This window comes from Drosophila suzukii, chromosome 2R, assembly GCF_043229965.1.
Source record: "Drosophila suzukii chromosome 2R, CBGP_Dsuzu_IsoJpt1.0, whole genome shotgun sequence".
Taxonomy (NCBI): Eukaryota; Metazoa; Arthropoda; class Insecta; order Diptera; family Drosophilidae; genus Drosophila; species Drosophila suzukii.
Window position 1 is genome coordinate 976,296 of NC_092081.1, and position 27,456 is coordinate 1,003,751.

Consider the following 27,456-nt stretch of genomic DNA (forward strand, 5'->3'; position numbering starts at 1 on the left):
CCGATGCGATACTTATAACTTGAACTTACACGCTCACTCGTTACATGGTGCGATGGCCTAACGGGTAAGGCGTCTGCCTCTGATGTGAGAGGACCCCGGTTCAAATACCCACTAGGGCAAGAGTAAGTCAAAAGTTTTTAGGAAACATTAAATATTTCCTTGCAATTTGAACTATAATTATTGTATTGAAAAAAATATCAGATTTCATTGCTAGAAAAAGAATTTAAAACGTAAAAAGTAAATCTGCTGCGTACAATTTATGTAAATGGCTTGCTTCACTTTCAATAACAGAAACAGAATGCACCAAGTCTTCTTCCTCACCCCTTTACTTGATGTCTTTGGTTTTATCTTCGCTGTTGGCGCGACCACTGCAACTATACCCTTTTTAAAACGAAAAATATCCGATTATATAATATTTAAGTAATATAACTATATGAATTTTTTTAAAATGTTAATACTAGAATGTTTTAAATATTTAAATAAATATTAACGGATTAAATTTCTATAACTGAACTAAAAATGTATATTTTAATAAAAATGTATAATACGTAAACATAACATTATAACTAAATTCAATTTCCTGAATTTTACTATAATCAAATAACTTACTTTTATAAGCAAATATTTGACTTTTTTTCGATATACAATAATGCTCTTAAAATAGTAGGTCATTCACATGTCACTGCTCCACGAAAATGTTTCCCCCAACATGTTAGTCGCTAGCCGAACATAACGGAGAGACGCAAAAAAAATAACGGACCGGCCGAAATTTGTCTCTGAGAGCGCCGAGTGCAGGCAGATTGTAAGACAAAGAAAGAGGGGGAACCCCCAAGTATCTGCATCTCTTTGTTGCTTGATCGTTTTCGTAGGCAGTCCTCTACGCTGCGCCGATTTCAACAGCGGCACAGCGTTTTAGGCACACAAAAATAACAAAAAAGCTTTTAGCCTTGAGTCATGTCACCGCGTCCCTACTGCAGAACTGAAGGCTAGATTTAGTTTTCCTAAAATCGGAAAGCTTTGTACATACAATGCTCCCACGGTAACGAGCTGCAAAGGTATAGAAACTTCGACTTGCCAAAGCTAGCTTCCTTTCTAGTTATACCCTTGCAGGGGGTAGTATTATTTCAGTCAGAAGCTTGCAACGCAGTGAAGGAGACGTTTCGGACCCCATAAAGTATGTATATATGTATATATTTTTGATCAGCATGACAAGACGAGTCGATCTAGCCACGTCCGTCCGTCCGTTTCTACGCAAACTGGTCTCTCAGTTTTAAAGCAATCAGGCTGAAACTTTTTCAAAAGTCTTATATCTTTTGCAGGTAGTATATAAGTCGGAACCAACCGGATCGGACAACTATATCATATAGCTCCTATAGGAATAATCGGAAAAATAATTCAAAAAAATTATATCTGTGGCGTTTTTTAACATATAACCTCCTTAGCTTGGAAATAACATTTTTTAATTAGTTTTGAATTTCGAATTAAATTTTATCAAAATCGGACGACTTCATCATCTAGCTGCCATAGGAACGATCGGAAAATAGGTGGGAAAATAATATGAAACATAGTATAGCTTCGGTGTTTTTTAACATATAACCTTCTACGCCTGGAAATACCATTTTTTAATTAGTTCTGAATTTCGAATTTAATTTTATGAAAATCGGACGACCATATAATATAGCTGCCATAGGAACGATCGGAAAATTGGTGGGAAAATTATATGAAACAAATTATAGCTTCCGTGTTTTGTGACATATATGTATACTATTGGGAATATCATTTTTTGTATTTTTAAATTTAATAAATGTCCGTGTCCGTCTCTTCTGTCCGTCCGTTTTACGCAAGCTAGTCTCTTAGTTTTAAAGCTAGCGGGCTGAAATTTTCCCAAAAGTTTTCTTTCTTTTGAAGGTAGTATACAAGTCGGAACAACCCGGATTGGACAACTATATCTTATAGCTCCCATATAAACGGAAAAAAAAATTAAAAAATTATATCTCTGGTGTTTAAGTAAGCTTGGAAATATCATTTTTTAATTAATTTCGAATTTTTAATTTAATTTTATCAAAATCGGGCGACTATATCATATAGCTGCCATAGGAAAGATTGGAAAAATGGTGGGAAAATAATATGAAACAAATCATCGCGAAATAATGAAATAATTATTTTACCCTTTCATTTATTTTTATATTATTTGTAATTGATTTTATTTTTTTCTAAGTTTTACAGAAAGCTCATAGTATAAAGTATATTTTTTCTTGATCAGCATCACTAGACGAGTCGATCTAGCCATATCCGTCTGTCCGTTCGTTTCTACTAAAACTAGTCTCTCAGTTTTAAAGCTATCGGGCTGAAACTTTCCCAAAAGTCTTATTTCTTTTGCAGGTAGTGTATTAATCGGAACCAGCCGGATCGGATAACTGTATCTTATAGTTCCCATTAAAATAATCGCAAATTATAATGGGTGTTTTGGTCTTTGGTGTTTTTTAACACGCTTGAAAATAACATTTTTTAATAATCGCTAAATATTGAATTTTATTTTATTAAAATCGGACGACTTTATCGTATAGCTACCATGGGAACGATCGAAAAATTGGTGGGAAAAAAACATGAAACAAATTATATTTTCGGTGTTTTTTGACATATTATCTTATACTATTGGGAATATCATTTTTTGTATTTTTAAATTGAATAGTCATAACTGCAGGGATATACAAACTTCGGCTTGCCGAAGTTAGCTTTCTTTCTTGTTCTTCATTGTTTAAGCACCCAGAACCATTTAATATATATCCATATATTTCCTTTGTTCATAGTAACAGTTCGCTCTTTTTTTCTGTTTTTCGCTTATAAATTTATTTACCTTTTAAATCGATGCTCATACTAATTGTTTTCCCTTTTAGATAAATTAGAAATTACGTCTCGGCCGGTTTCAAAAAACAGACAGGCTGACAGCCCCCACTCACTTCCAACCGTGTTGATAAATAAAATTCGTTTGGACGTAAAAGTTAAAGCTCTACCCAATACCGTATACAACTGCAATTAGACATAAAGATTGAGGCTCTGTTTTATAAGTTTTATCAAAATGCAGATTACTTAAAGCGATAACTGGGTGCTAATTGCCGAATTAAAAACTTGATATTGTCGACAAGCTGCCACTATAAACAAACATCAGACATCGCCTTATGTGCCAGTCATTTAATGGTTTTACTCTCAATTGTATCTCTTAAAGTTCGGTTGCCATATGTTAAGCAAACATTTGCAAAATGTGTATTTTGAGTGTACATGTGAATAAAATTATTACTAAGTTACAAATTTGTGTTTTTAGTTGAATTAATTTATACTACCGGCTGCAAAATTGCTGAAATGGAAACTAAAATAAATTAAAAAGTTTTGTGAGCCTATGAAGTCTTTACCAATGATTATCACTGCGGATACTATCTAAAATATTATTATTCTTGATAATGTGTAATACGTCAAAAGTTGGGGATTATCAAATTCTTACAAGTTCTGAGGGTGCTTTCAGAATCGACCAGTTTTTAAAGAAATCTCGGAAAACCTTTACTCAATAACTAAATTTAGCTACGGTATTGCAGAGATTTTTAAGAGCAATTATGTCAACGTAAAGTGTTTAGATCTTAGTTCTATCTTTCCATCGAAATGTAAATCATTTCTTTAGCATAAGGCTAGGAACTTTGACCCTTTGAATTTTATCCATATCAATCGGTTTAATACTACAAAAATGTTCCCAGGTCCGTAGCTTAGATAAGGAAGAACGCTATGGCCGGGTACCTCGACTAGTTAGCCGTTATGATTTCGCCAACGAATTGAAATGTATTAAGATGGACGGCATTCAGCTAGGGTTGAGGAATATTTAGCTGAATTGCAATGATTTCATTTGTGATGCCCCAGCTAAAGCCATGATTTGTGGCTTAAAAAATCATAAGGGCTATCATTGCTGTATATAATGTACGCAGGTTGGCTCTCGTATAGGCAACAATACTGAATTTTGGTCTTTTCGGGGTCAAACAATAGTAATGAAGACTAGCGATCAGAAAATATGTAGACCATCACCAAAAATATTTTGTGGGCGTTAGAGTGGGCGTGGCAAACGAGACTAATACATTTCAGTTAACATCAGCGAAGGGACATAGGAAATGCGTTAGATTTTCGTTTAGAGTTAACAAAAGAGAAAAATTGTTTTGGATCGGTGCGAAAGTAGTCTTTACACTGTGAAAGGTATTGATTATAGCATTGACCTTTTTTCAGTAGGAAATTGGTAGCAAAAGGAGGACCAACGGGCAAAGTCAAGTATAGATCCGGATTTTTGATATTGAAATAAAATGTTAGATATAGTGTTACGTACGCCCTTCCCCATACCAAGATTAACCCCGGCAAAACAACTGCCATTAGTTGAGGGTAGGGGCCGTAATGACTAACCACACTGCGATTGATAAAAGCAAAACAGCAAAAACAATTCGACAACTCATGGGTGTCGCGTGGCCAGAACAACGACCACGATCGACCTGCTCGTAACCGTAATCCAGTAAGGTGGCAAAGTGCACCAGCCGGCCATTGACTCCTAAAATAGGGGAAATGGAGAAACAGTACCCCTAGGTGGGAACACCTAGTTAATTCATCCAATATGGGGGCTAGCGAAAGCTCTAGTCCGGTATAAAAGACCCCAGCCAAATGGAGAAAGACAAAAATTGTTCTGATCTCTCCATGACGGTGGTCTAGAAGTGCAACTCCCGTCAACACAGACCACGACTGGAAGAAGGCTGGTGTCCAGAAGGATGTCTTGACGTTTCCCTAGGATCAACTTCACCCAGGAGAAAGTCCCGATAACCGGTCCTGCGATCGACCACAATCTGGAGGAAGTCAACCAGCAAAATCCCGAAGGACGAAAATAACTAGTGAACCAAGTGAATGGCCTAAGGACCCCAAGATGGGTAGCAAAACGTCTAAAGTGGCCGGCAGCACCGCCAATGTGATTAACACAGTAGAGATCGTTGACCACCAAGATGATATTCAGGATGTCAACAAGACCATGAAGCTCATCGTTGGACTACTCCTGGTTATAGTGCTCCTTAAGGTTGTAAAGATGTACAAGCGCTCTGTTCAGAGACGCCGCGACCAACATCACACCCTGGAGAAAGTGGTGACCCATATTGGAGCATAAGCCGAGCCGATACAGTGAAGTGAAACCACCAAAAAGACAATAAAAGCAGCAAAAAGACAATAGAAACAATACAAATAATAATAAATAAATTGCACTCCAATATTATAAACAAAAAAGTGAATCGCCAAAACAATCAAAAACAATTTGCGAGTACATGCATTTCTGAATGCAAGTGTAAACAGAACCCCCAATTACATACGCTGAACAAGAAAGTGGAGCTGCACCGGCCAGCCCAGCCCGAGCATTGGAACTGACGTGTGCCTCAGTGGAACTCGCATACGATGCATACATACATACATATCTATACAGCGATAGTGTTATTTTTTTGTGTAACGTAATTTTTGTGTTTTGTTTTTGTAAACCGCCTTCAAGTCTTGCACGTATATATGTATATAAACCAATTATAAAATCTCCCAAAGCCCAGGATTAAAAAGAGGGTAAGTTTGTCGGAACACGGTTCCTTTTCTCATACATACATATATATATATATCCGTGCACCATGATTACATCAGAAGCTTTAGCAAAAACAATAGACACTGATCCACAATTTAACGTAAGAATTTTATACTTGTTATCAAAAGCGACCCTACCAATAACAGTGAATGAATTGAAATACTTATATATTGAGACCTTCCGTCTAGATTTTTCTCCACTTGCCCACTGTAATAAGACCGAAAAAGCTATCATTATCTCTACCGTTCCAACGGTCATTGTTCTTTCCCGTCTGGAAACCGTCTGGTTTTTGGGCAATGTTAATACTTTCCTAGTTAAGACAAAGAATTAATCTGTTAGGAATACATGTAATAATATATAATATCCACATATAATAATTGTTTCATATATATAATCATTTAGATATACTTTTCTTTTTATACCTTTTTTTATACATAATAATTAAATGTTAATTTTTCAGCGGCCAGTATCAGCCTTGTAATTGTATGACAATTGCAAGAGCCCTCTGAGCGACGTTTGCAGTCGTGAATAGTCAGCATTTTGCTGATGTGTGCACCTTCACAGGTGGTCAAATCGATACTCTCCGCTAATACAATAATTGTCAATTAATTTAATCCCTATATGAATTAACCAATATTATGTTATTCAACACCGGCACACGCCGACATAAATATTATTTAATAAATTTATAATGTGAAAAAGAATTCAAAACCATGGTGTGCTAGAACTCTAACAAAGGGGGTGTGCTGACGCGAGGAGTGAAGTAGGTCAAGAACAATGACATAACTTTCGACGGACAACCTTGACAATAGGGGATCGTATTGCGCGGCCCGCGACGATCCATTGGCACACGAATGTGTGAAGGGGAGGGAATATGGCCAACACACAGCCCGATCGTATTGCGATCAAGCGACAGCTAAGCTTGTTGGGCAGTGTGGACTGATGACTGACGAACTTGATGACTATTATTATTTTTCCAGGCACTTTTAATATTTATTCTCGTTATGTTGGAGAGGAGAGAGGCTTACCAAGATCCCACGACCCAAATACGACGTAGCTTATGCCGGCAAATGGTGCCTGAACATCGGACGCCTCTCCCTCGGCCCAAGTCCTTATCAGGACTCGGGCACTAATATGCCCACGTAACAGAATTGGCGCCCAACGAAGGACATTTCATGTTCCTTAAGGAATTTTACCACGGTCCACAATCTTGATGCCTGCGGTATCGGTGTGGATGTACCTAGGGATGGCAAAGCTTTCATCTTTGTTTGCCATGAGTAACTTGACTGTTTTATAGAGCAGGGGAACTTAAATAATTTTAAATGTGCACCTACTTATTTGTTTTTGTCTTTAAATTAGTAACTTTAAAGTCCCCAACTTCTGTGACTGTCAGTGTCGAGCGGCCGCTCAATCAGAACTTTGTCGCAGAATAGAGGCCTGACTTTGAAATGTTTTTAACCTTAAAAATTCTCTGTTTTGTTCATGGACAAATTTACCAGAACTTCCTTAAATCAAGAACTATGAGTTATCATTTTTTATAACTAACCTGTAACTAAGTGTCGACGACTACTTGTTAAAATTAACGTAAATACAATTTATAGGTGCTTTCTGGCCGACGCCACACGACGTACTACGCATTTGCCCGGTCGTTTGAATTGGTTCGAGTCCAGAAAGAGCATGAGCGCAAGCATTAAGGTAACGCATTTAGCAGTTGCGGTGCGGGTCTACTGTTCGTTTGTCGATCCAGGACAGAATGGGGGTGGGGGAACTGACAGGAAACGCAAAGCCGACGCCCTACAACGTACTAGGCATTGGTCCGGTCGTTTGCTTGGTTCGAGTCTTTGCTGTTTCCCTTGACATATTTGGGTGGTGGACGATTTTTAGTTTCTCTGGCCGACGCCCCACAACGTATTAGGCTAGTTGGTCAGGTCGTTTGCTTGGTTCGAGTCCAGAGAAATAGGAGACGGTTGTGGAGCCCCAGAATGATCGGTCAAAATAACTTGTTTTCCGACGACTGGCGGGAGGGGGTTTTTGGACAGATTCCTTATCTAGACACAGCCATTCCGTTTGGAACATTTGGGATGTCTAGAAAAAGGGAAAGTAAGGGCATGTTAGCTTAGCGGAACCGCGTTGTGTAGAAGCGGCTAACACCCCTAGTTAGGGAAATTTATTTGTTTTTGTTTGGGGCTTAAATATCGGACGGTTCTTGACCGAAGAGAAACTTGAGAAGCAGAGAGAAGCACCCCCAGTTTATAAACATTTTTATTGTCGACTTATTCAGCGGATACGTCGCTGACCGGGTGTTTTGAAAAGAATCACGTGAACCTTTTATACCAAAACGCAAAAAAAAAAAAACAAGTGAAGACAAATTTTAGTGCGTGTATTAATCCGCACAAAGTGACAATCTATAAAAAGAAAGCGGAGGCCTTTAAAGAAGGTCCAATCGTATAAATGAAGGGGGCCAAGAAGAAGGTCTTATTCCAACCCAGCACCGGAAGAGTGACCCGAGCAACAACGCGCGGAGACAATCACCAACCCCGCAGTGCAAGCGCGCCAAGGCTAGGAGATTCACCTGAAAGAGAGCCGTGGGAGCGCGCACAGGATCAGCCAGGACAGGTAGATACCCTGTCTGAAGAAAACAACCTGGACCAATATTCTGAAATGGAAGGAGCCGCCGGAGGGGAGAATCTACCCCTAGGACCACCGAAAGGAAGATCAAGTATGCTTCCCCAATTTCAGAGGCACGAGGAGGACAACTTAGAGGCTGCCGAGCGACGTGAACAAAGATTGATGGAGCTCTTGAGGCAAAGCAATGAAATGCAGCGTGGAATGAGTGCCCAGATAGAAGCGCTGAAAGCCCAGATAACAGAAATGCAGTCTCCGACAGCCAGGAGACCCGAACAGAAGGGACTGCCTTCGCCGCCCCGTACTGCCCCGAATCCAACGGACAGTTTTTTGAGATACCAAGAGACCCCGCCTCTGGAACCGGTAACACAGGACATGCTCAATAGCCAGATGCACCGGCTAAGAACACCCAGGCGGATGGACACCCCATCACACAGGCAGTTCAGAACGAACGAGAGGGAGTCGAGTCACCAATTGCATCCAGAGATCGATCGGAACTCATCATTCCAAGGACCGCGACCAAAAGATGTCAGATTGGACAGATGGAACCTAAAGTTCGATGGAAGCGGACGCGGCATGACAGTTGAGAGTTTCCTATTCCGCGTGGACCGACTACAAGAATTGTATGACCTCAGCCGTCAACAAGTCTTTCGTGAATTCCATCTTCTGCTGGCAGGTGCAGCCACGAAATGATATTGGCAGCTTATGGAAGACAAGGCAGAGGATTACGACTTTGACTACTACTCATTGACCCAAGAAATGAGACGGGCATTTTCCACTACCGGAAGTGACCTTATGAAAGTCAAAGAATTGATGGAACGCAAGCAAGGGCCACACGAAACCTTTAGCGATTATGTCTCGGATATGCATAACCTGCATTTCAAGCTCAAGCACAAAATCGCTGAAGATGAATTCGTGGAGCTCTTAAAGGATAACATGAACTACCAGATGGGGGGATTACTACTAACATCCCCAATCACCTCATTAGCGGAGCTCAAAAGAAAGGGTCTCAGAGTTGATCGCTGGCTGAGAAACACAGGAAGGAACATGCGCAGCCGAGCTGCAATTAACGAAATAGAGGAATTCCAGACACTGGAGGACTTGCCGGACGCGGTCACGGTGGAAGAATTCAACCGGCAGCGGAAAGATACGCGAGGGCGTTACGAGGATGGACAAGGATGCCGAGGCCCATTACACGCGCTGGTGTGTTATAAGTGTGGCAAAGGAGCAGACTTCTACAGGAAGCATCCTTCGAAGGAAGAATCCTGCCCTATCAAATTCCACGATGCCACCTGCAGGTTCTGCGAGAAAGTCGGGACGGATGCAGATGCTAACCCAGCGGCTTTTGCGCGGAGTCCGTCAGGCAAGACCGGGACAGCCGGGCGGACCAGGACCAACCCTTTCCGGTAAACACACGGAAGCCCAACCAAATCTCCCCTCATAAGAGCCTAGAACAACGAGAGAGGGAGTACGAACATGCTCGTGAACGTATCTTCAATGGCTTGGAAGATGCAGACAGCAAGACACGGACAACGCGAAAAATACTAAGATTATATGATGCCCGAGCAGACTACCGCCGGCTCAAGCAAAAGGTGGTGGACACAGTAGTGAGCGTGCAAAATGACAACCGTTTCTTTGCTAAAACGAAGGTCGATGGAGAAGAGATACTCGCATTACTGGACACAGGCGCCAGTGCGAACTGTATTGGCAGAGGAGCACACGCTTTCTTGGAAAACCGGACGCCTCTCCCTCGGCCCAAGTCCTTATCAGGACTCGGGCACTAATATGCCCACGTAACAATAGAAATAGTTCCTTAAGATTAAATAAATATAAACATGTGTGTATGCCTTGCAAAGATATATTAGTTTTCACTCCAATTTTACATTCCTTTGATTAAATTTCAGAATACACCGGAGCTTGAGCCCAAAACTAACGAGAGCCAAATGGATGAAATAAAAAGAAATAGATAAAATTATGACGGATCAAGAAAAATTTTAAATACACAAAGCCATATACTGGCGGTGCTAAACGAAAAATAGCATCGAGGTTTTCCAAACGGAACAACATTTTCCGATAACAAAATTTGGCCCCGCCCACTTTAACGCCCTCAAATGTACTATAATAATAACTTCAAAACGGGACTTTTTACAAAAAGAGTTGAGGAATCTGAAGGGCTAGTTGTTTTAAATATAAACAACTTTTGCACATAATTTTTAAACGGTTTTATTTAAACAAATCATGTTAAAAAGGCGTACAAAACGAAAGGCCGCCAAACTAAATGAACTAGAAATGAAGTTTCTTATATTAACATAACATTGTCTAGGAATTTCAGGATACTAAAATACGTTTTGGGACAAGGTGACATACAAAATAAAATGTTCATTTTGAGAAGTTCTTCTTCTTCAGGTGTCATTCGACGCATATTTTAAGTGAGAATACAACCAGACTAATGAAGTTGTGCACACGAAGCAGGTCAATTTATCTAAATTTTCTCTTTTACATTTTCACCGTCTTGGTATGCAATCCTTTTATTTTTTGCGATACCTTTTGATAAATGTATAACTCGTAACGATCGGACAATCACAGTAGATTTTCACTTCTCCGTTCTTTTACAAACCGAACGGATCTGGCAAGAAAACAAATTTCACACTTTTGATTTGCCTGAAACTTTTTTTACGTATACTTTTCGGAAAATAAGTAAACACGTGTATCAGTATTTGGCCGAAAAAATATTAATTTTTTAGTTCGAATTTTTTAAAGTTTGTAAAAAAAAAGGTAGTTTTCAAAAAGTACCCTCTGTTTGCAAGTCTATATCTCCATCTGTAGTTATCCGATTGATTTCATGTCTTTTGCACAAAGTCCCCTGAAACCTCTACTTTTAAAATAAATTTTTTTAAACAAATAAAATTTTTAATTTCTTTGTATTGTATTTCTGAGTTATTTAACAATCTGTTGATAATTGCTAAATAAAAAAGGAAATATATTTAATTAAAATCAAATAATTATTTATATTGCCAATTCGAAGTTTTTAATTTTATTGGTTATTATAGGTTTTTTTAAAATATATTTACTACATTTATTATGTAATTATTTTAACACAAGTCGATTTTTCTTGTTACGAATAGCTATAGCTAATTTTTGGGTTTTTGGTATAAAGCTGTGAAAGGATAAAGTGCCTTTAACAGTCATCGTTTTTTGGAATCTTTTTTCCTACTTTTTGTCTTCAACAGCATATTCCGCTTATTTTCAAAATTGTACTTTTATATTTGGTAGTGACTTTGATGCCCATTCGAATAACTCCCAGGGCGTTTGTATTGGGTTAGTTACTCTTTGCAGACTAGCTCTGGCGGCTAACCTTTTAACTGTGCCGCCTAGGTCATCACACGCACCTTTGCCGTAAGATGGTGATGCGATAGATTTCCAAAATTTTTGTTGTTTTTGTATTGCGCGCTCAAATCTAACGCATCACGACTACGATATATCCAGTTAGTAACACGGAAAAAAGTGATTTTGATTGTTTGGCATCAAAGCTTAAGGAGTCAACGCTCCGGGCTTTGTAGAAGCTATGCTGTTTTAAAGCCAAAAACACTTGGGCATACAGAATTACATACGAGGGTGGTCCGATAAATACTTACCCTCCAAAAGAAAAACAAACATTTTGGAAAAGTGGCAATTTATTTCTCAACATAATTTCCTTTTAGCTCGATACACTTGACCCACCGATGCTCCAACTTCTTTAACCCGTCTGAAAAATACGTTTTCTCGAGGTCTGCAAAATAGGCCTCTGTGGCGGCGACGACCTCATCATTCGACGCAAGTTTCTGTCCAGCGAGTGACTTTTTCAAGTTTGGAAACAAAAATAAGTCACACGGGGCCAAATCTGGAGTATATGGTGGATAGGGTAGCAGTTCTTAGCCCAATTCGACCAATTTGGCCTTGGCGAGGGCGGAAGTCTGAGCCGGTGCGTTGTCATGATAGAAGAGTACTTTTTTCTTTCCGGCCGATGGGAAAGTCTTCACCTTCTTCGGAGCAGGTTCGCCGGGTGAAGTCCACTGTTTCGACTGTTCCTTGGTCTCTGGTGTGTACCAGTGGATCCATGTTTCGTCGACGGTCACGAAACGACGCAGAAACTCTTTCGGACTGCGCTTAAACAGCGTCAAACACTGCTCTGAAGTGGTCTCACGGTTGCGTTTGTTGTCCGGAGTGAGCAAACGCTGCACCCATCGCGCCGACAGCTTTGTCATGCCCAAAATTTCATGCAGGATATGACCCACGCGGTCTTTTGATATGCCTACTGTCTCAGCTATCTCGCGTATCTTAAATCGGCGGTTTGCCAATACGACATCGAGGATTTTTGTCACGTTATCCTCCGTGGTAGCCGTTTTCGGGGCACCTGGGCGTGGCTCATCAAAAACCGACGTGCGACCACGTTGAAACTCGTTAAACTCGGTCGCCATCGAAGGAGGAGAGTCACCGTACACAGCATCCAAGAGTTCTTTGATTTCGCTGCACGATTTCCCTTCCAAAAACAAGAGTCGAATCGCAGACTGATATTGATCTTTCTCCATTTTTCTAAAATCCGCGGACACGTCCGATTCCACACGCAGTCAAAACAAAACTACGAGTCCGATTCGGCTGAACTTTCGACAGTAGCCGTCTACGAGAATGTACTACACGATAGTAAACTTCTCTTGCGATAGTGACACCTTCGGGCGGTGAGGCTAAGTACGTATCGGACTGCCCTCGTACAAAATAATAAAAATTTATTTGACAATATTACGAAGCTCTCGATGGATGTGGGCATAGACGGTTTGCCTTTTTACAAAAGGTCATATTGTTAAAAACAGCGAAGTCTTTCTAATTGGTACATTTCTTTATAAAAAACCCAATAATATAAACACTTTCTTAGCAGATTTTGTCAACGAATTGAAATGTATTAAAATGGACGGAATTCAGCTAGAGTTGAGGAATATTAAGCTGAATTGCAATGCCTTCCTTTGTGACGCCCAGCGAAACCCTGGTTTGTGGCTTTAAAAGTCATACGGCCTATCATTAGTGCATTACCTCAGGTTGGCACTCGATTAGGCGGTGTAAAAAAAACTAGTGATGAAGACTATGCACCCAGAAAACAGGTAGACCATCACCGAAAATATTTTCTTGACAAAGAAATATCGCTCGAATCTTTAGGAATTGGCATGATTACTTAATTCCCTCTAGACCCCATGCACCTTCTTGTTTTGGTAATCACCAAAAAAATTATTAAAATGATAATAAATAATAGCAGCATAAACTTGAAACTTAGTAACGACAAAATACATACATGAAGTTAATAACCGTTCTATGACTTTATTCCGTTTGAATTCAATAGAAACCCAAGAAACTTAGGTGAATTAAGCAGGTGAAAGGCCACAAAGTTAAGATTATTTATTTTGTACACTTAAATTGTATTTCTAAAAGATTTAATACCTTACAAATATTATTTCCACATACTTTTAATACATTGCGGATATAGAGCGTTACTAACCAAAACCGATCACTCACAACATTTGAACGTGTTACAAAGCATTTTTGAACATCTGGTAAGCACATTGCAGAAATGTACGGTGCAAAAAACATTTCATATAAAGTCCAAAATTTGCTAAATTTCTGCGAGTTGGTCCGAGAAATGGGATACCTGCATGACTTGACTTCTTACAAATTTGAAAACCTTTTGCAAGGTCTAAAAAAATTTATAAAGTGTCCGTCCAAAGGAAGTTAAAAACAAGGAAGAGCGCTATATCTCCACTATCAAATACCCGTTACTCAGCTAAAAGGACCAAAGGGAGATGCAAGCAGCAAAGCGAGATTGAAATGCGCCACCTACCCGCGATCTCAATATATGGTTATGTGGGCGGTAGGCAGACTTAAGCGTAATGGGCGTTAGAGTGGGCGTGGCAAACTTTTTTATGGGTCAATCGATAGGTATTTAAAAGTTTTTTTCTAGCATGAAAATTGTAGGCGCCACTGGCTTGGGCGGTTTGTGGGCGTTCGAGTGGGAGTGGCATATTCGCGTAACAAACTTGCGTTGCGTACAAGGCTAAGGAATCTAAATCAGAAATATGAATCCAAATCTCTATCTTTGTTAGTTTCCGAGATATTCGCGTTCATACGGACGGACAGTCAGACGGACAGACAGACGGACATAGCTAGATCAACTCGGCTAGTGATCCTGATCAAGAATATATATACTTTATAAGGTCGGAAATGCTTCCTCCTGCCTGTTAAATACCTTCCGACGAATCTAGTATACCCCTTTAACGGATATAAAAATAGTAACGCTTGAGGTCCATTAGATCTACATATGTATATGTGTTTGTTACCAAAGTAGAGAAGTTCAAAGTACGGAAGTCAATGCTATCATAGACAAAAAAGTAATGGTTATACAAAAATTGTAGTTACCATTGCTTCTTTCAAAATCTACTTTGTTGTCCATACATGCCACGTTGTGAAATCGAAGAATGGTTAAAGAATTGGTAACTTTCTAAAGATTGGTTAAGGAAATTCGACAGAACGATTAGAATAAAAATAATCGCGAATACTTCAGAGAAAGACTTTCTTTGTGAGAATATGCGACTTTCAAAGATGTCCAAAATCTTAAAGTAATATTAGGAAATTTCGATTTCTATCAAAAACAGCAAAGACACTTTGCTACTCCAGTTAAAAAGCATTGCTCCTACTGAACCTAAGCTGCTTTGACACCGGTCTCAACAGTTATTTTGGGACGCTTTCCGCTCCCACGCCAAGCTCTGAAAAGCAGCAAAAGGAAGATGGAGATACACAAGCAGCAAAGCGACATTGCTTTACAATTTACCGTATAAACAAAAACCATTATATTTCAGTAAAAATTAAAATTTGTTTACCAAAAAAACTGTAGGAGCAATAGATTTGGGCGGTTTGTGGGCGAAGCTAAGGAATCTAAATCTGACATCTAAAGTCTCTAGCTCTTTAAGTTTTCGAAATCAAAGGGCTCACACAGACATTGCTGGATTGCCTTGACTAGGGATTCTGATCAAGAATATGTATAATATTAGATTTTATTATAATATATAATAATATATATTCTTGATAGGCTCGCAAACGCTTCCTTCTACTTGTTACATGCTTTTCCCCGACTACAATGTACACTTTTACTCTACGAGTAAAGGGTATAAGTATAGTTATACATAAATAAACAAGAAAGGAAGTTAATTTCGGCAAGCCGAAGCTTGTATACCTTTGCAGTTATATTTATTAAATTTAAAATACAAAAATGATATTCCCAATAGTATATATGTCAGAAAACACCAAAGCTATAATTTGTTTCATATAATTTTCCCACCAATTTTCCGATCGTTCCTATGGCAGCTATATGATATAGTCGTCCGATTTTGATAAAATTAAATTCAAAATTCAGAACTAATTAAAAAATTGTATTTCCAAGCGTAGGACGTTATATGTTAAAAAACACGGAAGCTATAAATGTTATTTCCAAGCTTAGAAGGTTATATGCTAAAAAACACCAAAGATATTATTTAAAAAAAATTTTTTTTGCGGAAGCTGTAAGGCATAGTTGTTCGATCCGGCTGGTTCCGACTTATATACTACCTGCAAAAGATATAAGGCCTTGGGAAAGTTTCAGCCCGATAGCTTTTAAACTGAGAGACTAGTTTGCGTAGAAACGGACGGACAGACGGAGAGACGGGCATAGCTAGTTCGACTCGTCTAGTCATGCTGATCAAGAATATATATACTTTAAGGGGTCGGAATCGTCTCCTTCACTGCGTTGCAAGCTTCTGACTGAAATCAATATACCCTCTGCAAGGGTATAAAAAGACATATCCTCACATGTCTCTTTTTACATAACGACCGTGACAAGTGCTAAGAATTGTAAAATGTGAATTTTTAGACAAAAATTGTACAAATCTGTGACAAACAAAAAAGTTAAAAAAAACAAGGAAGAACGCTATAGTCGAGTACCTCGACTATCAGATACCCTTTACTCAGCTAAAGGCACCAAAGGAAAATGGAGATATGCAAGCAGCAAAGCGAGATAAAAATGCGCCACCTACCGGCGGTAGACAGATTTAAGTGTTATGGGCGTTAGTGGTAGTGGGCGTGGCAAATTTTTGGATCCGTCGATAGGTATTGACAAGAGTAATACATTTCAGTTAAATTTTATTTCTAGCATGAAAATTGTTGGCGCCACAAGCTTGGGCGGATTGAGGGCGTTCGAGGGGGCGTGTTATTTTCCCGTAATAAACTCGCGCTGCGTACAAGGCTACGGAATATAAATCTTTAATCCCAATTCTCTATCTTTGTGGGCGGTTTGTGGGCGTGAAAGTGGGCCTGGCAAACTTTCGAACTTTTTTTGGTCAATAGATAGGTACTCGTATTAATGAGAACAATACATATCAGTTAAAATATTTATTCAAGCATCAAATCTGTAGGAGTGGACGTGGCACCCTGCTGAAACAAACTTGCGTTGCGCCAGAAGCTTAGGAATCTGCATGCCAAATCCCAATAGCCCAGCTCTTATGGTTTCCAAAATCTCAGCGTTCATACGGATGGATGGACAGGCGGACATGTCTAGATCGACTCCGCTAGTGAATATATATTCTTTACGCTTCCTTCTGCCTTTTACATAGTAGTATACCCTAGTATACCCGTTTACTCTACAAGTAACGGCTATAAAAAGTATTACACATCAACGGCGATATTTCTTAAAATTATGGTAACTTTCTTTAACTAGAATTTGAGAGGGTGAGAAGGCAAGGTTATTACTCGGCCGTTCAAAGCATGTTGTAAACTGCTAGCTAAAATCATAAAAACTGAAAACAGGTTACTAAACACAATTAGGGAAGTAAACATAAAAATCAAATAACTTACTTTTTGAAAAAATCTTCATGGTCGCTGCGAGAATTGAACTCACGACCGCTGAGTCCGCAGTCGAGAGCACTACCGCTCCACCACAGGCACATCGCGCTAGGCGTCGCGCAAAAACGGTTCACATCTCAATTTGTTGCGGTCCTAGAAATATTTTCACTAATGACCACCCAGTTAGACTAAAAACATTAAAAATCTATTTTTTTAAGTACCATACATATTTTTATACCCTTGCAGAGGGTATTATGATTTCAGTCAGAAGTTTGCAACGCAGTTCACGGACGTTTCCGACCCCATTAAATTTATATATTCTTGATCATCATCACTAGACGAGTCGATCTAGCCATGTCTGTCTGTCCGTCTGTTTCCCCGCAAACTAGTCTCTTAGTTTTAAAGCTATCGGGCTGAAACTTTTCCAAAAGTCTTCTTTTTTTGCAGGTAGTATATATGTATGTCGGAACCAGCCGGATCGGAAACCTATATCTTATAGCTCCCATAGGAATAATCGGAAAACAAAATTTAAAAACTTATATCTTTGGTGTTTTTTAACATATAACTAGATCTGAATTTCGAATTTAATTTTTAAGAATTTTAAATTAAATTTAATAAATTTAACTGCAGGGGTATACCAACTTCGGCTTTCCGAAATTAACTTCCTTTCTTGTTTTGAGTATTAATTTAACGTGTTCTACATATTTTTGTTGCGTTTTGCACACAAAATTGCTTAAAAATCCAATTATAACATGGAAGGACGCTATAGTCGAGGTACTCGACGGGTACTCAGATACCCGTTACTCACCTAAATGGAGATATGCAAGCAGCAAAGCGAGATTAAAATGCGCCACCTACCGGCGGTAGACATATTTAAGCGTTATAGGCGTGGCAAATTTTTTTTTGGAGCAATCGATAGGTATTGACGAGACCAATACATTTCAGTTAAAATTTGTTATCTAGCATGAAAATTGTGGGCGTCACAAGCTTGGGCGGCTTTTGGGCGTTAAAGTGGGCGTGGCAAACTTTTTTTTAGGGCAATCGATAGGTATTGATGAGAACAATACATTTCAGTTAAAATTTTTCTTCTAGCATCAAAACTGTAGGAGCCACAGTTTGTGCGGTTTGTGGGCGTTAGAGTGGGCGTGGCACTCTGCTGAAACAAGCTTGCGCTGCATAAGAAGCTCAGGAATCTGAACGCCAAATCTCAATAGCCTAGCTCTTATAGTTTCCGAGACCTCAGCCTCGGCCTTATATAGGGCCTTTGGGAACCGTTATTTCCCTTTTGCGTATGGCCCGCTGGATCTCTCCACTCTGGGTCCAAAGTCCGTTCCTCCTGGTTGACCCACTTGTCCTTCACGTACCGCTTCCAATCGATGCTCCGCCCACTGCTGCCATCCCGCTGATTCCCGTGATGCTTGTGGCACGCCTGTGTGCCGCTCCAGTGCCGAGATGTGGCACTTCCTCTCCCGGTCCAAAGTTCACGGGAGAGTCCAAAGTCCGGTGGAACTCCGTTATCCTGTTTTTGCACACGGCACTCTTGCCTTGCCGCGAAGTCTCCATTCTCTCTCGATCTGCATGCTTGGTCTCCAAACTCTCTCGCTCTCCGTCCTTGGTCTCCAAACTCTCTCGCTCTCCCTCCTTGGTCTCCAAACTCTCTCGTTCTCCATCCTTGGTCTACAAACTATCTCGTTCTCCATCCAAGTCTCCAAACTCTCCTCGACGGGCCGTTACTACGCGAACTCGCCGCGTAACTGGTAAGCGGCCGGCCATCTGCTGCTGCTTCTATTTGTGGGGAGTTATTCAACTCCTCACATTCCCCCCTTACTTCGGAAAACATTTAAAACTTGTTTCTACTCTCCGGCGTTTCCTTGCATATCCTAGCCTTCGAGTCCTTCTGATTCCCGTGGCGCTCCCTCGTTGCTCCCTCGATGCTCCCTCGACGCTCTTACCTTTACTGAGTTCCTACAGCGCTGGTCATCCTCCTCGTAGCAACTTTAAATCTCCCGCGCCGATATTTCCCGTGTTTCCACTGGGACATCGATACTCATGGGCTATCGATCCCCAGCTCGCTGCTCATAGCTGCGTCTCAATTTTTTCCATGTTTCCTCCGCCTGGTCACACCATTCGTGCGTGATCGATGTTTATTCGCATATCGATACCGACGGTTCGGCGTTGCCACCTGCTCGTTGCGATATTTCCACCTTGGCTGATTTTTCCATTTTTCCATCGATCGCCTATCGAGGCGCCCCTTCCCTGGCTCCTCTCTCCTCTCTCGCCCTTCACTCGTCCTCTGTTGGCAGTATCTGACTCCATATTGACAGCTTTCGTGAGCGGGTGCGGAGAGGACTTCGCATTCACTTTGCAACTAGGACAGCAGGTAAGTATTATGATGTCCGTTTCTGCTTCCTGCATTAAGCCCCCTTTGAATTTCAGGTTGCTGGTGCGGCCCATGCATGCCCCGTTCTTTTTCTTGTTTTTAGTTAACTGTTGGTGTGGTGCGTGGTTCTGTCTTTTATGACCAGCTGGCTACGGTGTAGATCTGATTCTGCACCGTCCTCCCCTTTTCCTCGGGTAACAACTAGGCGAGCTTGTCCGGCGCATTCCGTATAGAATCTCCGGATGCTGCGGTGTATGTCTGGACTGCGCGACTTGTGTTGCTTGTCTCCCTCCACGTATACTCTCTTCTACGTGGCGTAATCGGTTGACTCTGGCTCGCGCCCGACGCTGAAACCTGTTGCCTTGCGGTTGGATCCCTACACGTTACCCGTGTCCTTGTGCCGTTTTGTAAGTGTCCCTTTCGCCTGGCGTTATCGAGGATGACTCTGGCAACTGCCCGACGCTGAATCCTGTTGCCTTGCGGTCGGGATCACCATCCATCCTTATCCACGTCCTTGTGCCCTCCCGTGTGGATGACTCTCGCTTCGGCCTGACGCCTAATCATGTGGCCTCGCAGTCTGGATCAACGTGAGATCCTTATCCATGTCCTTGTTCTATCCTGATTGTTCTTTCCGTGTGGCGTATGGAAGACACTCTCTTCGGCCTGACGCCTAATCCTGTCGCCTCGTACCTGTTGTTAGACATCTGACGTTTCTGTTGTCTGCTCGTTTTGTTGTTGCTTGAGCTCGCCAACGTGAACTGTCTTTTCTTTCTTCGACTGTGTGTGGCGAGTTTTGCAGATTACTGGAAAGACGAAATCTACGACCTGGTAAGGCCCATCGTACCTCGGGGCTAGTTTTGCAGCGAATCCTTCGGTTGCTTTGGACAGGTGATGTTCCTTGGCCCACACTATGTCGCCCACCGCTGGTGACCATTGCCTCCTTCTCAGATTGTAGTGTCTGGCTTGCTCCTGGGACGCCTTTTCCATATTTCGCCGCACGATCTCGAATACCTCTCTCAGTTTGTTGGCATTTTCCTCAGGGGTCTCCGTAGCTCGCCCAGTGCCTAGGGTTTCCTTATCATATAGGCTGCTGGGTAGACGTGGTTCCCTGCCCTGGGTAAGAAACGCCGGTGTATGGCCGGTGGATTCCGATGTGCTCGTGTTCACTGCTAGCATAATCTCCGGCCACTTCTCGTCCCAGTTTCTCTGGTCCTGCCCTTCGAATTGCTCAATCATGGTCTTGACCGTTCTGTTTGCTCGTTCGGTCGGATTCTCTTGTGGTGTGTATGGTGCCGTGAATTGTTGACTGATACCCATCTCAGCCAGGAAACAGACCTTTGCCTGGTGCCGTGAACGCCGTATATTGCCTGCTACTCTCTTCCAGTGGGATTTGCCAGTATCCATCCTTCAGGTCCAAACTGGTGATGTACCGCGCTTCCCTTAGTTGATCCAGGATGTAGTTTATGCGGAGCATTGGGTAGGCATCCATCACTGACTTCGCGTTGATCTGCCTGAAGTCGACACACAGTCTCCACTTGCCTGTCTTCTTTTTCACCATCACGATGGGGGAGCTGTATGGGCTCTTTGAATGATTTCCCCTTGAATTTTCGGGTTCTTGGGGTAGTATCTCTGCTTGATTGGTCTTTTGATCTGGTGTTCTGCCACATTCGATGTTCCCGTCATTGTGCTGAAGTCTGCCAGCTCTGCTTCAAGGAACGCTGTAGTATCGTCCAACTCGTTTACTTGTTGAACGACTGCTACTAATAGCTTCTCCTCGAGCCATCCATTGTGTCGGTTCCTGGCTGGTATTATTATCTCGTGTCCAGCACACCTTATCTCGGTTCCGACTTGTTTCAGGAAGTTCCATCCCAACACTAATGGATCCACTACTCCGGGTAAAATCAACAGGCTCATGGTCACTTGTTTGTTGCCGAATTTGACCTCCACCTCGAGCTGCGCATCAATTCCGCCGCACCTTCCATCTGCCAACCTAACTTGCCGTCTCGTCTTTGTAATCCTTCTTAGAGCAGCAATATTGACCGCCATTTCTTCGCTAACGAAGCTTGCCGTTGCTCCGGTGTCGATTGTGGCTTTGTAGCTGTTCCCACCAATCATCACAGCTGCGGACAACTGCTGCTCCTCCTCGATTAGCTTGCCCGTTAGTTTGGAGAGGTGGCATTGTGTGATCCCCGCTCGCCTCTCTGCGGCTGAGATCGCTGGCCATTTCCTGATCGTAGGCAGCAATCGACGCTCCTGACACCCACCTTGCCTCAAATCCAGCAAAATAACAGCCGCTGGTTTCGACATCCTCTAGCCCAGTGTCCGTTCCCACCGCATTTCCGACAGGCCTCCTGCGAGTCTGTGATATGGGTGGCATCTTGTGGCCTCTGTGCGTTGCTTGGCGGCCTCCACAAGGTATTGTTTGGCTGTCTCTTTTGCTGTGGGGGTGGTGTCCAATGGCCTCCGCGTGGTGCGTCTGTTGCCTGCTGTCGTCTGGCTTGGTGTGGTGGTGACCATGGGTCATTTCCTCGTGTGTCCTGGTTATCTGTCTCCTCGCATCTTCTGCATGTCACCTGCGTTGTTGACGCCGACTTGGTCTTTGAGAACTTGTTCTCCTGTGCGAAAACTTCTCGTTCCTTTTCAAGTTCTTCGTACTCATCGGCTAGGATCATTAGCGTATCCAGTTCCGACACTTTGTATGCTATTAAGAAAAGCCGTAGGCTTGGTGTGCAGTTCTCTTTAATGACCCTTAACGTTTCTTTCGTAAAATAGTCAAGTGGCCTCACCATCGTCTGCATGTCGATCATGTAGTCCTTGAACGACTCGCTGAATCCTGGCTTCCGTCGCTTGACCTGGTCCGCTAGTCTGGTGAAGAAATCTCTTGGCAGAAAAGAGGTGTGGAAGATTTCAATGAACTCTGCCCAGGTTCTCCATTTCTTGTTGTTGGCGATGAACCATTTCAACGCCCTTCCTTTAAGCAACTCCGGCATCGCTCGAGGGATCATATCAAGGTCCAAGCCGTACGTGTTTGCGGACCATTCTACCTGCTCCAGGAACTCAAATGGTTTTTCCGCCCCGTCGAACCTGAACGACCATTCGCGGACCTGTTTAGCGACCTTTGCATAGTCCGACTGGCTTGGTCTCGGGGTCAGCGCTGTTGTTTTCTTATCCTGGCTTGACTGTGTCCTGCGGGCCTCTTTTCGCATGTTGTCAAAGCTCAGGCTTGCCACCATATTGTCCCCTTCAGCGTTTGTTAACGTAATGCTTGGGCCGGCTCTGTCGTGGTATGTTGCTTTCAGCTCGGCCCAGATGTCGACCAGTTGTGGGTCGTTCTTTGTTTCTAAGTAGTATTCCGACAGTGCCTTTCTCATGTCTTCTAGCCTGCCCTCCAGGGCGACATTAAGCCTCTGTGCGACATGGGCGAAGTCCTCCTTCTTGAGGCGGTAAATCCACTTCTTTCCCATTTTTGTTGTGCTGTTCTCACTGTTGCGCGCCAGATGTAACGAACTGATTTTGTGTGTCTGCTCGCTACGAGATTCGTGCGGCTAGCTCAGAAGATTGTGTGTTCGTCCCACCAAATTTATATGACGTGATTGCCCGTAGATCAGTGAGAAAACAAAGGGTTCAAATGGTAACAGTGGGATTAATTCTCGTGGTATTAGTACAGCGGGTGTGTGGCTGGGCTGGCCTCGGTATCTCCTGGCTCTGGTTCCGCCGGCTGCTGGCGCTCCTCTTTCTGGCTCCTCGACGCGTTGACTCGGCTTCCACTGGATCCTGGGTTTCGGGACGCTCGTAGTGGCCGCCTCTGCTTGCTTGCCGACGCGCTGCCTCGGGGTCGCTTGTTGCGCCTTAGACCCGCAGAGAGTTCGGCCTTGTGGGCTTAGGGAAGCGTCACCGTTCTCAGACTAGGGTGAACAAGCCTTGCTCTCCAGGCCGACGCCTTTCGAGGCAATACCTGTCCCTTGCTCTGTCCCGGACGGTCCCGCTAGGTTCTTGCTCAGTTCGCGCTGACAGTCAAGGCTGCCGCCAGGAAGCTGTCTAGCGGCTCACTTCGCTTTACGCCTAGCGCAGACGAACGTTCCACCCGGCTTCACCCTAATGCGTGACGTCCGCGACGCTCCTGCGCTTCCCAATGAGCTCCGCGCGGCGATGGTAACGTGGCTGCCGGAAATGTCTGCTGTCGATGTCCTCTGCGTGGCTGTCGATGTCCTCTGCGCTGTCTTCTGACCAGTATCTCGTCGTTCTGGCACTCGGGGAGTTGGGCGATTGCTGTTCGGGAACTTCGCCGGTAATCGCAGGGCTCTCCAGGCGGCCGCCTCTTGAAACCGCAAATCGATCTACCGCTCGTCCGTCACGCCAGGTCCTGCTTGGTCAGGCAAGGTACGCTGGGTCGCTGGCAACTTTCCTCCCCAAGCTGACGTTTCTTCGTCGTAGGACTCTTTTGCTTGTCTCTGACAGACCCGCCGGGCGACTCGCCAGGGTGTGGTCGTGACAAAGTTGGAAAACAAACGCCTTGACTTAGCCGCGTGATGCCTTCCAGAACTCAGCCACTTGTGTCTCAATTCGGAGATTCCTGATGTCCCAATCCCGAACGTCTCGACGTGGCGATCTTGCTCCTTGTGTGCTTCCCACGGCGCTGCTTCCGACGACTCGCTTGGTTGTAGCTCCCTCGTAGATTATTTGCTTGACTGACTGTTTACTTGGTACTTTAACTGATCTTGAAGGTTTGACTCCTCGTGATCGACTGATCCAGCTGCCAGCGCTCTGCGGCCTTATATAGGGCCTCCGGGAACCGTTATTTCCCTTTTGCGCACGGCCCGCTGGATCTCTCCACTCCGGGTCCAAAGTCCGTGACTCCTGGTTGACCCACTTGTCCTTCACGTACCGCTTCCAATCGATCCTCCGCCCACTGCTGCAGTCCCGCTGTTTCCCCTGATGCTTGTGGCACGCCTGTGTGCCGCTCCACTGCCGAGATGTGGCACTTCCTCTACCGGTCCAAAGTTCACGGGAGAGTCAAAAGTCCGGTGGAGTTCCGTTATCCTTTTTTTGCACACGGCACTCTTGCCTTGCCCGCGAAGTCTCCATTCTCTCTCGATCTGCATGCTTGGTCTCCAAACTCTCTCGCTCTCCGTCCTTGGTCTCCAAACTCTCTCGATCTCCATCCTTGGTCTCCAAACTCTCTCGTTCTCCATCCTTGGTCTCCAAACTCTCTCGTTCTCCATCCAAGTCTCCAAACTCTCCTCGCCGCGCCGTTACTACGCGAATTCGCCGCGTATCTGGTAAGCGGCCGGCCATCTGCTGCTGCTTCTATTTGTGGGGAATTATTCAACTCCTCACAGTCCTTAGATCTTTCGTTCATTCCTTTAAAATTTAAGTTAACTTAATCATTCGTTTTCTTGAAAATCTTATTTGCAGAATCGACTAAGGAAGTTTCTTTCCTACTTTATTTGATAAGGCTATGCTGATTGCTTAAATGGTTTTACATATTATCCTCCATTTGTATCGTCTTCATCCATTATTCCAAATAAAATGTGATAAAGCGATCCCATAAAAACAAATGGAGCACGTTTACTTATTTATTTACCCTGAGCCATAAAAAGTTTATTATTTTCTTCAACACTCATAGAAATTGTACTGTAAAATCGCTCTAAAAACAAGGAAAATCGACCTTAAGCGGAGGTCAATGGCGGTTGGATAACAAAACAAAAGCAACATTTTCTAAAACTTGGCATATATTGGTCTTACATTTAGGGCGATTTTTGCTAAGTCTAGATTGAATTTTCTTAAATCTAGGGCGATTTTTCAGTTTTCAAAGCTAAGTACCCTTAAGTAGTATGGAAACGCGGATTCTGGGACAATTTGCATATTAATGGCCCCCACCCCTTACTAAGCAGCATATTAATGACGTCCCCCACTTACTTGCATATTAATGGCCTCCGCCTCCTGCGGGCTCTGACTTTAATAGGCTTAGATGTCATAAAAATGTCACGATCATGTCCATAAAGAGTATACTAAATGGCCCCCACCCCCACACCCCATGTGACAATACTGATCACGTGACCTTTTTCCCCATTATAAATAATTAATATTCAGTTGCTGTACACGGGAGAAAGGTCGCACACTTTCCCCACATCCCCATGTGACAATATTGATCATGTATCCTTTCCCTCATTATCAGCAATTAATATTCAGCAGGTGTCGGTGCACGATCATGTTGGGGAAAACCGTTTCCTATGATTGTTAAACTAAGTTAGAAATTAAAAGAACCCCAATAAAATAAATCTCAGAAGTTAATGATTCTCAGATGTGGAATATTTTCAAACAGACATTTTTTTTTGGCCCTGAACGTTTAACTGATAAATTGTCTAAGATCTATCCTTTCCACAAACGGGTCATAAAGATGTCATAAAAGGGAATCAAGCAAGAGCTCCCCAAACATGCGGACCTCTCCATTACCTGATAGGAATAAAAGGGGATCATGGGCCTCACGCCAACAACCTCTCGGCTGACAAGTAGCCGACATATTTCAGTCAAAGAAATATTTTCCATTCTCCGTAACTCTAATTTTAACTCGAAATAAAAAATCAGAAGTTTATTTTTTAACAAAATAATACATTTTTTCATTTATTTTGGTCTTGCGAACATGTTCTGTTTTAAAATTAAATTCATTTTCTGGCTTCGTTCCGGCGATTTGCATAAAAGAAGCGCCGCACATTTTCCGACGTCAATTCAATAATAAACAAACAAACGAAATGATTGAACAGGGAATAATTCGAAAATCAAAATCTACCTATTGCTCACCAATATAGTTCCAAAACAAGGGAGAACGCTATAGTCGAGTACCTCGACTATCAGATACCCGTTACTCAGCTAAATGGAGATATGCAAGCAGCAAAGCGAGATTAAAATGCGCCACCTACCGGCGGTATACAGATTTAAGCGTTATGGGCGTTAGAGTGGGCGTGGCAAACTTTTTTTGGATCAATCGATAGGTATTGACGAGACCAATACATTTCAGTTAAAATTTTTTATCTAGCATGAAAATTGTGGGCGTCACAGGTTTTTGCGGTTTGTGGGCGTTAAAGTGGGCGTGGCAAACTTTTTTTTGGGTGAATCGATAGGTATTGATGAGAACATTACATTTCACTTAAAATGTTCTATCTAGCATCAAAACTGTAGGAGCCACAGTTTTGGGCGGTTTGTGGGCGTTAGAGTGGGCGTGGCAGTCTACTGAAACAAACTTGCGCTGCGTAAGAAGCTCAGGAATCTGCACGCCAAATCTCAATAGCCTAGCTCTCATAGTTTCCGAGATCTCAGCGTTCATCCGGACAGACGGACAGACGGACAGACAGACAGACGGACATGGCTAGATCGACTCGGCTAGTGATCCTGATCAAGAATATATATACTTTATGGGGTCGGAAACGCTTCCTTCTGCCTGTTACATACTTTCCGACGAATCTAGTATACCCTTTTACTCTACGAGTAACGGGTATAAAAATAGACATAATTGCAGAAAATTCAATTCAACTTCATAAATTAAATGTTGTCGTAAAGTTTGTGAATGAAGGACTGGAGAAACTTACTAACTACGAAAATAACCGTAATAGTATTGACACACTTGTTTATGAACTCATGCAATTTATTGAGTACATTGAAGACATCGAAATGGGCATGCAACTTTCACGTCTTGGACTTTTTAACCCAAAGTTACTCAATTACGACAAACTAGAACGCATTAACAGCCAAAATATACTTTTAATCAAAACATCAACGTGGATTGACTACAAAAATAACGAATTACTTCTTATTTCACATATCCCTATTAACCATTAACACCATTAAAATAATTCCTTATCCCGACCATAATGGGTATCAGCTAGACTATTCAGATCAACAATCATATTTTGATTAATAATAATGAATGCAT

At 42.4% G+C, this 27,456-nt stretch overlaps 1 protein-coding gene across 6 annotated transcripts in view; it reads right to left on the reverse strand.

Annotated features, from left to right (window-relative positions):
* The window catches only part of LOC118877099 (putative inorganic phosphate cotransporter), a 128,955-nt gene extending 125,963 nt beyond the window's left edge, over nt 1–2,992 (reverse strand). For 5 of the 6 annotated variants that reach the window (XR_011603722.1, XM_065863929.2, XM_070994856.1 and 2 more), the window contains exon 1: nt 2,858–2,985. Coding sequence is in view for 4 of the 6 variants with exons in the window: in XM_065863929.2 (XP_065720001.2) it covers nt 2,858–2,876 (19 nt within the window). In the remaining 2 variants the exon portion in view is untranslated. Of the gene's footprint in view, nt 1–2,857 lie in introns of all 6 variants that reach the window. The other variant, XM_070994857.1, reaches the window with a different exon arrangement.
* Nucleotides 2,993–27,456: the final 24,464 nt, after the last annotated feature.